This window comes from Zootermopsis nevadensis, unplaced genomic scaffold (assembly GCF_977971745.1).
Source record: "Zootermopsis nevadensis isolate Lab colony 2312 unplaced genomic scaffold, Znev_1.0 Znev_ptg000006l, whole genome shotgun sequence".
In the NCBI taxonomy this organism is placed as follows: Eukaryota; Metazoa; Arthropoda; class Insecta; order Blattodea; family Termopsidae; genus Zootermopsis; species Zootermopsis nevadensis.
The window spans coordinates 8,216,306-8,230,790 of record NW_028259138.1 but is presented as its reverse complement, the minus strand read 5'-3'; the positions used below and the strand labels follow the sequence as shown (position 1 = coordinate 8,230,790).

The window sequence follows — 14,485 nt, the reverse complement described above, 5'->3', positions numbered from 1 at the left end:
GCCCTAATTACTACACGTCACTACAACCCAGAAAACAGTCATATTCTTACTCACCACCGCGAGGACCTCAAAACCTACTAACTTTGAGTTCTGCTTTTATTCATCAAACCCAACCCACAAAGATCCGTCCTTGGTGCTTTAACAAATACCACATCATTTTTTAGGTATAGCTCTGGGAGTTCTTAATCTCAGCTTTAGGTACAGGCAAACAATTGATTACCTTAACGACCGAGCCCCTTCAGCCTTTACGATACGGATTGAGCAGAGGACTTGGCGGGATTTCAAGTCGGTCTGAATGATGTGGTGAAAATAAAATCGAGCTCTGCCGGGAATCAAACCAAGGTCGTGCAGCTGGTAACCTAGACATTATATTAACTATGTTGCATCAACTCCCAGTGGAGTTCGCAAATGGTCATCCGTAAAATCACTAATTTACTGACCACATCCAATAACTTTTAACTTCGTTTCAAGTTATCGATTTTCGCTACAACGATTAATCGTATACAACTATTTTGTAGGATTCATTACATAACATAAGTTTAAAAAGAACTTTTGTTTTGATCACTATTAATTTGCGCGAAAATTTAATATTAACCAATTAAAATTAATGTTCATTGCCTAAATTTCAATTTGCCCCTAAATACATTCGCCCATATACTCTCTTCACGCTCCAAGTACGTAATTTCTAGCCATTTAAATTTAATTCCAGTTCAAAGATAGCGGTTGAAGGACTCATTATGTGATTTGAGGTTATCACGGCGGTGGAAATGTGAAATGTTCACTTCTGGGTTGTGTCCTAGCTAATCTTAAAGGAGGTTGAAAATGTTTAGAAGTAATGTTCAGGGTACAAAATACAGAATTTACTGTTAAAATATTTCGTTTATATTTTTCAATATAATGTAAGATAATTAACAAATGCATAATTCTAGCTAGAATTACTCCTGGACCTATCATCAAGAAGACCAAGGAACAGATGGGAGAATAATATTAAACTGTAACGAAACGTAGGATACGAAGATGTGGGCTGGACTCATGTTGTTAAACAGAGGGACTGATGCCGGGCGCTTGTGAGCATGGCAATAATTCTTCTAGTTCCATAAAAGACGAATGATTTGTCTGAGTGACTATTAATTTGGGCAGAAGGATTCCGCCCCACGGAATAAAAGCTTTCAATATTAATATAAGACACGTCATTATAGCAAACATCTCGGAAATCTATCGATAAAACTAAAGCCTATGTTAAAACGAACATAATTTTAGTCATGAATATATTTAATTCCATGAAAAGTATTACCTATGACCATTTTTCTTTCGGGTGGAACGGAAAATCTGTGGTGGCAGCATCAGATTATCACTAGCAGATTAGACTGTATACATACTTAACTACAAATTAGAAATCCCAAGTCTCTCGCTTGTCACTTTAAATATTTACTCTTATGTATAAAATTCGCATGATCTGACGTATAGGAAGACGATTCTGCTACTGTGTGCCAAAAGCCCCCTCATCATAGTTCGAAACTGAATACCCCCGATTTGTTTAAAGTTCCCGGTGATACCCGATGCATCAGTAACATTGTCATTGTTATAATAGATGATAATTAATATTGGTTAATTAAGAGTGGCGGAATTTCCCTGCAGCGCTTCGAGAAATTCTTTGAATATTTTTCTAAGCGAGTAGATAATCATCGATTTCGTGCCGTTCCTACAGTTGCAAGCACAGAACTGGGCCTAGTCCTTGCAGGGCACGAAACCCGGGCTTCCACTTGCACTCTCTGAAAACGTTTCTGAAATCTGCAGATCTCAAATCTAGGATACAACGAGCAGCAGAAAAAAACCCCTCACGATTACAAACTTTCTCCGAGACTTTCATTTATCGTAACCAAATTGCTACATTTTTTAACTACTATTTTAGTGTTTATCTATAAAAAATACTCTTTCATTTCCAGATGTTTTGTATGTGGACAGTTTTTTTTAAATATTAATATACGAAACTATATTCTGTTGTGGTCTTTCAAATTAAAGGAGGAATAAAATTGACGGTGCTTGATTATAGAGAGCACATGACAATATATGAGCCATAGAGAGAGAGAGAGAGAGAGGAAGTAACAGGAGGAAGCAGAAAATTACATAATGTGAAGATTCATAATTTAAATTATATATTATTAGGGCGACAAAAATAGGGAAAATGTGACAAGCGGGGCTTGTAACACGCGTACATATTAACAATGCATACACAAATTTAGTCCGGAAACATGAAGAGAAGCAACGAGAGCCACTGAAACAGGTGTAAGGGGGCAGGATAATATTAAAATGTATCTTCAAAAATTTGATTTTGATGGTAAGGATTGAATTAATCTGGCTGAGGACAAAATCTAGCAGCGGGTTAAAAACAGAGCCCTGAATATTCGAGTTCTATGAAAACAAGGAATTTGTTAGATGAGTGGCTTTTCAAAGGCAATGTCACATGGAGTATTGTGCATGTAGAAACTGTAAGTTTGAAGTAGTTAAAACATATAATTCAGCTAGTGTAAAAGTGACTGAGTATATTCTTCAAAAACCACTTACCGTTTTATCTTGAAGCATACCGATCTTGCAGTCCAGTAGCACAGTGGATCCAACCCGTGCTGTGATATTCTGGGGCTCTGCCCCGTCTTCGAAATAGGGGCCCCATCGTGTTCCTTGGTGATGGTGGTGCACTGATGGCAACCAGGGTAGGAAATTACGACCCATGCCGGCCGTTGACACTTCTGGTGTGACTGAATGCGGCAATGCAGTGAGAGCTGTTGTAGGAAACGTAGTTGTCGGTGACAAAATTGTTGTTGCCTCTATCTGGACCGACAGCTTCACCGAAAAAGGGGATTCAGAAGGAGACGGAACCGTGGTGGCTTCAGAGAGTAGCAATGATTCTTCGGAAGATGCTACAGTAGATGTCTCATTATCTGTAACAAGTTAAGACTAGTTTAGTCAACTGTCGGGTAATATATCAGAGTTATTAATGACAATTAATAAATAATATAAAGTTGTTTTATAAAATTAATATAATGTAATATAAACTTGCAGGTAATTAAAAAAAGAAGTCTCTCGTAAATTTCACTCTTAACCGTTTAAGGGAATTTAAAAATTACAAAGAACACCTGCTTTAATAATAAATAATATTAATATTACATAACCGAATTTTCCTGTATAGTGTATTTATGGGTTTTAGAATAATTGAAACTTAAATTTTCATAACAACGCTAATTAATTTATATCTGTAATTTAGAAGAGTTGTTTTCTCTTGGACGTAGTAACTTAAATATTTAAACATTAATTAAATCATCTTCGGCTTCAACCAGCGAAGCCTGGGAGTTCTCTAACAAAATAATGCAACCATAAACATGCTACCTCTCATTTCTCCCCCGTAATTTTCTCTTTGCAAATATTCTTCTAATAAACTTCCTTACTCTCTCTTTTTAACTTCAAATAGTTAACCAAATGGTATTAGTGTAATTAAATGTTTGACGGTGTACGTATGGAAAAGAAGAGAAATTCAATTGAATGGCCGTCCTGAATTTGTTATATTGTTAAAATAGGCGGGTAGTCATAAATGATGTTCTATCGATCATAAAATGGAGTGGAGACTTCTCATCCAAGCCTCGAGTTACAGATGCAACAAAATGTATAAGAAATTACAGTAGAATGACAATGCAATTGAAAGTAGCTGCACAACCCGCATCTGGTAGTTGTGCAATAGGAAACAAGTTTTGCACGAAAGACTAAAACCCAAGCAAAAATATTTTTGTGACGGAATAAGAAAATATGTAGACCGCTGGAGCTGTATTGAAATAAACCCGATTATATACAGAGGGGCCCAAAGAAATGTATACACACTTTAATAGATGTTATCTATGGACGTTTTTCGAAGTTGAATCGAATTACGGTAGCAATGTGTAGTATGATGTTCTCTCAAAAGATGAATAAATTATGTCTAGTTAATGTGTAATTATCTTATCGAAGAGTATACCAACATCATCTTTAAACTGAACTTTACCCAAAATTCTAGAGGCTCTCAAACCTTGTTTCAAAATGTAGATCTACCATAATGGGATAAAACGATGTTTTATATCGGTAATTGTCAGCGGGAAAGAGAAAAGTAAAGTTCCGTATGTGAAAATTAATTTTAGTGTCGATTCAAAACTATTTTCTAATTAGAAATGCAATAAATGTAATTTCTGTTGATAATGAGCTATAAACTATTCCTAAAGGAATTCCAGTGGAAACGATTACTTCAAACCGCTGTTAGAAGGATTATCAAAGGCAAATTAAGACATATTTCTGCGACTACAAACAGGAAATTACATTTTCATTGGGTATCCGGTTACAAACAGTTGTAAAACATAAATTCTCTCGAAAATTATATCTGACATTAACAAGCAAGGATAGCTGGAAGAAAGCAAAATACGATCGCTGGATTGGCTGCCAACTATCATGAGAATCAAGTTCCCGGAAATATGTCTGAGCCAAAAAAGAAAGAAACTAATATGATGCTAGGGATACAACACAACGGAGAGTTTCATAATGTGTACTGTGATTAAACCAACGATGACATGGACGGGGCATGTAGAACGCGTGGTGAGTAGTCGGGGAAAGGGAAAGATTAAAACGACTATGGAGACCCAAATGTGCGTGGGAGGATTTTAACACATATTTTAGAGACGTATAATGAAAATGTTTTTACTGGACTGAATTTGCTCAGAGTACGATCCAATAATGTATTTCTTTCGAGCGTAGTAATAATATTTCGATTTTAATAAAAACTGTTGTTATATTTACCAAGAAAAAAAATGTTATTTATTGTAATCTTTCAAGTGGTTACCATCATTTATGAGGAACAGATCGCTTCTACTTTTATTCGAGACGCGTGTTCCTCCAAAAATTTTGTAACTACATAAAATACTATACGGCGTAACAATAAAGTTTATCGCAATCGACAGATATCGTCCTACGTCGAAGACTAAATGTAAGAAGAATTCGGAAAAGATGTAAACGAAATTTGGCGAGTAATGTGACTGCTATCCCATTTGATGTAATGCGTATACTGAAACTGAAGATAACTTTGATGAAAGCATTATCTTAGTACGAGACCGGATAATATACGAGGGTCGCTCATTAAGTAATGCCCCACATTTTTTTTCTCAGCCAATAATGAAGATAGAAAAGTGTACTTTTACATGCTTGAGATTTGATGTTTCCCGCGTTCGTGTACGGAGTTTCAAATGATTCCAACCGATAGCGGAGCTGTAGTGAACTGTTAAAATGGCGTCTGTGAACGACTCTCGTTACAAGCAACGAGCTGTAATTGAATTCCTTGTTGCTGAAAAAGAAACGGTGGTGAACATTCATAAACGTTTGTGTGCTGTGTATGGAAGCTGTGCAGTCGATAGGAGCACCGTTGGTCGCTGGGCTAAGAGAGTTAAAGCTTCAGGAAGTGAAGAAACCGAGCTCCGTGATCTGCCGCGCTCTGGGCGTCCTGCCACAGCCACCACTCCAGACATGTTGAATCGCGCGGATGCCATTATTCGTGAGGATCGGCGCATCACAACTCGACAATTGGCCCAACAGCTTTCAGTCAGCAATGGAAGTGTGATTGCAATTATCCAGGCTCTCGCATATTCGAAGGTGTGCGCAAGATGGGTTCCACGAAGTCTCACAGCAGACCACAGGATTCAAAGGAAAACGATTTCTTCTGAATTGTTGGAGCGTTTTGATGCTGAGGGAGAGATCTTTCTGTCCCGGATCATTACAGGTGACGAAACCTGGATACACCACTTTGAGCCAGAGACAAAATTTTGCTCCTGCACGACAATGCACGCCCTCACACAAGTCTGAGAACCCGGGAAGAAATCACCAAATTGGGTTGGACGGTGCTACCCCATCCACCCTACAGTCCAGATCTGGCACCCTCCGACTTCCATCTCTTTGGGCCACTTAAAGATGCTATCCGCGGAACAAGATTTGAAGATGACGAGAGCGTGATTCAAGCAGTGAGGACATGGCTACGTGCACAGGACAAGAGCTGGTACCGGCAAGGCATGCATGCACTTGTTCCACGCTGGCGTAAAACCGTACAAGTTGATGGGGACTATGTGGAAAAATAGTATGTGTAAAGGAAACATTGATTTATATTGTCACTAAATTTGAGCCATCTTGAATAAATATGTTCTGAGGAAAAAAATGTGGGGCATTACTTAATGAGCGACCCTCGTAAAATATGCATTTAAGAAACATAAAACGTCTTAGTGACATCGATGTAGCTTAGAATTTGCCTGGGTTCACGATTCGCGTGTTGTGTTCTTTATTGCTATTTTCGGGTAACTACTACACTATATGTGTAAAGTTTACAACTACGGTTTACGATAATGGAAGATTGAAGGGAATACCGTAAGACAAGCCTCTTCTGAGGATATTTACAAACTTTATAGGCAAATATTTAAACTTTAACTTCTATTTGCAAGTAGGTTATGTGGAAAAGTTTAATTTTTATTGTAGTTGTACATGTTTTGCAAATTTCATGATTTACAATGCTGTGCTTCAAAATACATGACTTTTTCGTGTCCATTAAAACTATGAAAATCATAAGAGAGACTTATTATAATGCTTATGCTGGGACAGGATACGACAAAATTCGTTTAATCACTTGCAAAATATCCATTCCTAACGTCTTCTCATAGGATGCTACAGTTCTGAATAGCTGAAAATGTTGCTAACAGTCGAAGGGATTTATTTTATTTGTAGTGTTCTGTCTGACGAGAGGTCCATATGAACAGGATCCTTCCCTCCTTTTCTCGGACTGGGACCTGTTCATATACGTTCTTGGCAGATGATCCAGAAGTGGTTTGCCATTGCCTTCTTCTGTGTGTGAATGGAGTAATTGTTGGGATGCCACGGAGAAACCGGGTAAGCCCCCGGAGGAAAACTCCGTGTTGCCTAGACCACGGCCTTGCCCAACACAAGTTATAAATTTGAGCACCACCGGGAATTGAACCCGGGACCCCAGGCTTACAAGGCTAGTGTTCTGACCGCTAGACCACCGTGGCGGTGTCGAAGGGATAGTATATTATAATGAGAAGATAACAAGAACTTTCGAATCTTGCTGTACTATTGTTAAAGAGATTTACAAAGTCTTCCTGCCTTACGATAGATTAGAAGAATCTTATTTTTCGATCTTGTAGTTTTATAATCACTGTGTTACTAGCGGGACAAACAAACGTATATGATAAAACTAGGAGAAGTTTTTGGAATTACATTTCCAGAATGTACCTATAACCGTACTTAAAAATTATTGTCTCATTTTAACTATTTGTGTATACCGCTGAAAGACTTGATTGAAAAGATAAATGGAAGTAGTTCTGATAGGGGTTCTCGGAGAGATCAAACAAACCCTACAACATTGTAGAAATTCCTGTTCTGATTGGACCACCGTCCAGCAGTTAGAACAAAGAGAAAAAGAACACGGACATCCTTAGCTTGTGATTCATGGCGAAAAAAAGAGAAGGAAGAAGCCTAGTAAGGACACGAAGTAGAATCATTTCTGTAGCAATGCTTCTCTTTGTATTTGCAGTATCGATTCCCGATAGAAAGCCAATGCCACAAGTTCAAATTACAGAGTCTGTAAGCCGTAGAAACAACGGTCCAGTACTCCTCCCTGCCCAATCCCTTACTTTGCTTTGCATACTGTATGAATCAGTAAGGGAACTGTTCAACCGGACACTTAATTGCTCTCACGTCACTAAAACACCAAAAGCAACTGAAAACAGCTAGGCTACCCGCAAACACACACACACAACATACGTACATACCACAATCTCAAACTTGGAGATGAGAATAGTTTCTATGCATTTAAAGATTCACAGAGACACATTCTTTTAAATTTTTACCAGTTTGATACATCCATTTGATCAGACCAATCCACGTCTAACCAACAAGAGAGAGGCCGTGTCGTCAGGATCTATCCTCAGTCATTATTAGAGTGAATCCAAGTGCCAACTGTAAGTGTTCTACATTTACAATCGAAAATCTAAGCTTATGAACCAGGCTGACACAGTTAATGCTACACCATAATTATATTTTAGGTACGAAATGTTTTCAGAATTTTAAGATTTTTTTCTGTAGTATGTAGAGCAAAATATGTCTAGTATAACTATTCAACATCCCTTCTAAACTTATAAAACAAGAGTGAAAGACCATATTTTGTGTGTACTCCATTAAAATATGGTATTCCTTCTTCATGTATTTCATACATATATATATATATATATATGTATATAAATCAACTGATTCGCTAATTTCGTTTTGCACGTTTAGTGCCGAAATCTTGTGACAAATTATCTTAAAAAAACTATTAGGTACTGCAACATATAGGTAGTTGTGGCAGGGGAAAGTAATTCAAAATAGCGTTGCAAATCATAGCAGATCTCTGTTTTATTTCATGTATTGATGCACGGTGAAACGTCTTTTTGGAAAATTGAGAACTTCCATTTCAGCACCGAAAGAAGCAGTCGCCATGTACTCCACCACTACGAATCAAAATTACGTTTGGACAGCGATATTCTTGATTATGACGCCGACTTGTATGTCTTTACCAAATTTCAGAGGAATCTGCTGTTTCCAATGTCAGGGTAATAGATTTGATCGAAAAACCTTGATGTACACTAGTCATATCAAATTTGACTTCAGTAACTCACGTAGTTCTTGGCAGATATACGTAATAAGCACCTCTGAAATATCGATAAATTTCTACAGTCTACACAAAGCAACATCCAAGAAGACAATCATCTTTACATTCGTTGGCACAAGAACCTGAAATCTCACCGTATACAAACGCCCTATTTGTATAGTGCATGTAACCACCAAAACAATAGACAATGTTTTTCACGCTTGACTGGAAGAGTGAGCCTTTATTTGCTTCGCGAAAGACTGAAATTATGTTCCGACGGTGGCACCTCTAGTGGCACGAGTCAGTTTCCAGCCACGACCAAATGCACGTAGCTCTATACAGAATCACAGTCAATGAAAAATTAAAATAAAACTAATCGATTCCATTTTCAAAGAAACATGACAATCCGCATTAAGTAAAAACGGGCATTAAAACATTAATAACTAATAATTTTCTTCTATGAATCTTGCTGCAGTAGACAAGATTCTCCACTGTATATTTTCTTAGTCATTTTCTTTATTCGATCCAGGAAGTTCACCAATAATCAGAAGGTTCCAGCGACATTCATACGAAACTGAAAAACTTTACCTATAAAAGCTCAGTTTAAAAAATAAAATTGTCTGAGATATTTTTACTGTTCCTGTCTTGAATCTCTTACCTCCTCCTGACAGTATCTATCTTGACCCTTCAACCATACCAGTAACCCCATATTCCACCATATTATTCATGACTACGTGTGTTGGTGCTGAACAAAACATGTCTTATCTAGTCTTCTCTCACGTCTAAGTACGTGCTTATGTCATTTATCGTTTATATAAGAACGCTGTCAGCATATCAGACTAAGAACTTTCGAATAACAAGACAATTAATGATCATAAATTGGAAAGAATATGGTAGAGGTCACGACCTTCCACATGTTTCCCTTTTGGTCTTTCAAGTATCTAGGAGTTTTCCAAGAGGTATCCTCTACCAGAATCCATTATGCTTTCCTTCGCTCGTCACATCCGATACACATGTCCAGCCAAACGCAGCCTTATAGATTTCATAATCCTAACAATAGGTATATTATGTGATCTATATAAATCAGTAAATCCCTTATAATATGGTATATTGATCACGTAGAGACAAAATCTATCCTTCTCAAGTCCTGGACCACCTTGTTATCAAACAAAATTAAATTCTTATATCAAATTAAATTTTACTCTTTACACCAATAAAAGCATCTGACACAATTAAAGACTCCCTTGTTTTACTTGTTGCGTAAAATTAAGGGAAACTTCAATTGACGTTGAGTTTTAACATTTAATGAAATGAAAGAAACGAGATTAAGAAACACTTATATTTAAACGGATTAAGTGGCAAACAGCCGACGAAAGTTGGCAATGACATATTCTGTGATCAGACATTGTTTTAAAACGATAAAAGTTGTTCTTAAATTAACTCATCTGTGTAATGTACTTGTATTGACACTGAGGATGTCTGAGAACAAAGTATTGGCACTTTGACAGATATATAGGCCTACTAATATATTACATATATGGACATGGGATATATTATAAGACCTAAAGTTGAAGATGACTGTCTTCTGGGTTGTTGCAACGTGTAATCTGGTAAAATTTTACAGAAAGTTTACAGGTCCTTGCTGCCTCCATCTTCAGGGCCACCAGACAACAACCCTGAAGACGTCCCATCTTCGTACCAATCGCCACGAGAACCTCAAATCCTACAATAGTTACTTCTTAAGAAGGACTTTGCTCTATGGAGTAAGGGTTGGCCTGGAGTGTATACATTAGAGTCTGGTTCTGTATAAATTATATTTCAAAGGCTTTTCGGTGAAGACGATTCAGTTAGAGGGCTTTCATAATAAACCACCGGGTTGGATAAAAGCGTAGTGTCTATACCGGCTGAGTAATAATCAGAAATTTAAGGAAGACTCTCTACCTTTGATAGAGGTACTAAATTAGTTAATTATATTCATATATATATATATATATACTCTTCAAATAAATTCAAGTTGATTTTGTTGACAGATGAATAAAGCATAGGGTTTACCTGATTATGTGTATTTTTTTATTGAGTTTAAATGTATACGAAATTAAAAAATACTAAACTTTTTAAAACTCAGATCACTATGAGTTTTAATGTATTGAGAGTGGAAATAAATTTAAGGTAGTGAAGGAGTGAGAATAGGCCTGTGCCTATCTAAATAATTCATTAGCATCTTCCAATTTCCCGTATCTTCTTAAAACACGACTGTGGAGATAGCCCGTTGATCGTTCCTACTGTGCTTCATCCTCTTATCTCTTCTATATCTCTCGCTGTCTTCTTAATTCCACTTTCTGACGTCACGCACGGATCTTTCCTTCCACTACAGCTTTTTATTCGCCAAGTCTCCTCATCTCTCTGTGGAAAAAGACATTTACCAAGAATCCAATTTTTACTCTTGTCCAAGTGACGAAGCCCGTTTCTCTCAAGTCCAATTTCCGGATATCAACGACAGGAAACTCTGAATGAAAGCGTCAAAACTCCGGGGTTCTTCCTCAATGTAACTTCGCTGATACAGGTTTCACATTGGAATATGAGGACGAAGTCGTCTACCCGCTCTGCACCTCACGGGCACTAAACAGAGTCTGATATTCGTCATTCGATCCTGGAAGTCAATCGCATCAGATTCTGAGAGCAGTTTATATCCTTGTAAAAACATCCTATATTAAGCAAGAAACCTCTACATAAAAATTGTCTTTTCGACTTTGTCGATTGTCTAAACTATAAAAAATGAAACTACAAGTGTTTTGATAGCTGAATTCTGCTACTGTCTTCATATGAAAAAAAGGCGAGAGAGTCTCCAGGTTAAACATCCTCAGATAATCTCCGAGACTGTTTAATTAAGATCCATTTTAATATTATCCTACAATTTAAACCTACGTCTTCATAGCGCTTTTCCCTTCAGCTTTTACAACAATAATCCTGTATACATGTATGATTTGAGGTTTTCACAGCGGTGAATATGAAGATTGCTGTCTTCTGGTTTGTTGCGCGGTGTAGTCTCGTCGATGTTTACCAACGTTTCAGAGGTCATACTGCCTCCATCATCGCCCTGATAACGAAGGCACTATGACCTCTGAACCTTTGGTAAACATCGACCAGACTACACGGCGCAACAACCCAGTAGACAGAAATCTTCATACTCATCGCCCTGATGATGGAGGCAGTATGACCTCTGAAACGTTGGTTAACATCGACCAGACTACACAGCGCAACAACCCAGAAGACAGAAATCTTCATACTCATCGCCCTGATGACGGAGGCAGTATGACCTCTGAAACGTTGGTTAACATCGACCAGACTACACAGCGCAACAACCCAGAAGACAGAAATCTTCATTCTGTATACATATTTGCCAAGCGTGCTACATGTCCTCTCTTGGACTTGTGGGTACATATCAACGTGGAACATCTTGGGTTTAACACAAACAGACCTAAAGGTCTGGGACCTACAAAATTAATGATGATGTGTAATCGTAAAACACGCAGTTTAAAAAAGAACATTATTTTATGCAATTTTAAAAAAAAATATATTCATCTTATTATGTATGAAATATAATCGTAATTTTAAATAACAAAGGATTTCAATGTTTGGAAACTTGTCTTTACGTACCTACTCTACTGTGGAGGATTTAAATCTGTACCATAAGTTGCCACCAATGTCTAATGCGTCGTGCTTTCCAGGATTTGCATTTTAAATGGAAAACCGAAGTTATACAGAATCCTGCTACTATGTATGAAACCAATAAAATGTCTATGGGCCAAAAAGTTGATATTCAAATACGCTGTTCCACTGTTCGTTAGTAACAAATGTTTCGTTCAAAAGCAGTCATGCATATTCAGCTCCACTGAAATCATTCTCATAGACGTTGGCTTGTATAATGGGTCTGTGGAGAAGGAAAAAGCCATAATGATCGGAATAAATGGACCAGTTTCAAAAGCTTTTATCTGTATAACGATTCTTGAAATTCATTCTAAAATCAGAAGAGAACACGTGTCACAAAACTCCAATAAATTTACAATTAAACAAGGAAATACAGACTTTGTTCAAACTGTACGAAGTAATAACCACACCCACGCCTTTATATGAATCAGAATTCTGTAGGCTGTGTTAATAAAAGAGCAAATGAGTAGAATGGGGTGGCAGAAATGCGTTTCCCCAGACCAGTTGAAGAATATAGAAAGATGGGTCATGAACATAATAAGAGTATTACAAAAGAACTGACAGTAACGGATATTAAAACAATAAACCAAAAGTCTGTGAAAGTTTTAATACGAGATTTTAAGAAAGAATTACTTCTGAAGGTTTCTATCTGTAAAGCTGTTTCTTCTTTGCTGGGCTTTATCCATCGTCTAAATTATAAAATAATTAAATCACAACACTTCGGAAGCTGGATTATGCTTCCGCATTCACGTAAAAAGGAACACACAGCCTGTCTATTGGACCCGACGGTTGAGCTAGTCTCAGACCTTGGCTGAGGTCTTACCACAACCAGAGGTTCCAAAAAATAGAGCTTCTGTCCTCTTCCCTTTTTAACATAAAATTGGAAGCAGAATCCAGCTTTCGAAATTTATAATTTATATGATACAGAAAGCCCCAAAACAATTTAATAGATTACAGAAAACAACGCTCCAGGATAAGAAATGCGAAAAATGCTGTAACAAATTAACAGAAGGTTCGAAGATACGAGCGACGTTCGAGAAATAATGGAAAACTAATCTTTAAAGCCGGGACAGGCCACGGATCTTACCCGTGACGTTGGTGATAATTTAACAACACAAACAAACACGTTCAGTTTTCATGTTAAACCCATGCAAGAAATGAAGGGTTCTCAGTATGATTTGAGGTTTTCACAGCGGTGAGTATGAAGATTTCTGTCTTCTGGGTTGTTGCGCTGTGTAGTCTGGTCGATGTTTACCAACGTTTCAGAGGTCATACTGCCTCCATCATCAGGGCGATGAGTATGAAGATTTCTATCTTCTGGGTTGTTGCGCTGTGTAGTCTGGTCGATGTTTACCAACGTTTCAGAGGTAATACTGCCTCCGTCATCAGGGCGATGAGTATGAAGATTTCCGTCTTCTGGGTTGTTGCGCTGTGTAGTCTGGTAGATGTTTACCAACGTTTCGGAGGTCATACTGCCTCCATCATCAGGGCGCTGAGTATGAAGATTTCTGTCTTCTGGGTTGTTGCGCTGTGTAGTCTGGTCGATGTTTACCAACGTTTCAGAGGTCATACTGCCTCCATCATCAGGGCGATGAGTATGAAGATTTCCGTCTTCTGGGTTGTTGCGCTGTGTAGTCTGGTAGATGTTAACCAACGTTTCAGAGGTCATACTGCCTCCGTCATCAGGGCGATGAGTATGAAGATTTCTGTCTTCAGGGTTGTTGCGCCGTGTAGTATGGTCGTTGTTAACCAACGTTTCAGAGGTCATACTGCCTCCATCATCAGGGCGATGAGTATGAAGATTTCTATCTTCTGGGTTGTTGCGCTGTGTAGTCTGGTAGATGTTAACCAACGTTTCAGAGGTCATGCTGCCTCCGTCATCAGGGCGATGAGTATGAAGATTTCTGTCTTCAGGGTTGTTGCGCCGTGTAGTATGGTCGTTGTTAACCAACGTTTCAGAGGTCATACTGCCTCCATCATCACAACGATGAGTATGAAGATTTCTGTCTTCTGGGTTGTTGCGCTGTGTAGTCTGGTCGATGTTAACCAACGTTTCAGAGGTCATACTGCCTCCATCATCAG

At 37.9% G+C, this 14,485-nt stretch overlaps 1 protein-coding gene across 10 annotated transcripts in view; it reads right to left on the bottom strand.

Annotated features, from left to right (window-relative positions):
• LOC110837546 (limbic system-associated membrane protein) overlaps positions 1-14,485 on the bottom strand; it is a 421,660-nt gene that overhangs the window by 88,520 nt on the left and 318,655 nt on the right. For all 10 annotated transcript variants that reach the window (XM_022079800.2, XM_087343651.1, XM_022079782.2 and 7 more), the window contains one exon: positions 2,566-2,939. In XM_022079800.2, the coding sequence (XP_021935492.2) occupies positions 2,566-2,939 (374 nt within the window). The remainder of the gene's footprint in view (positions 1-2,565; positions 2,940-14,485) is intronic.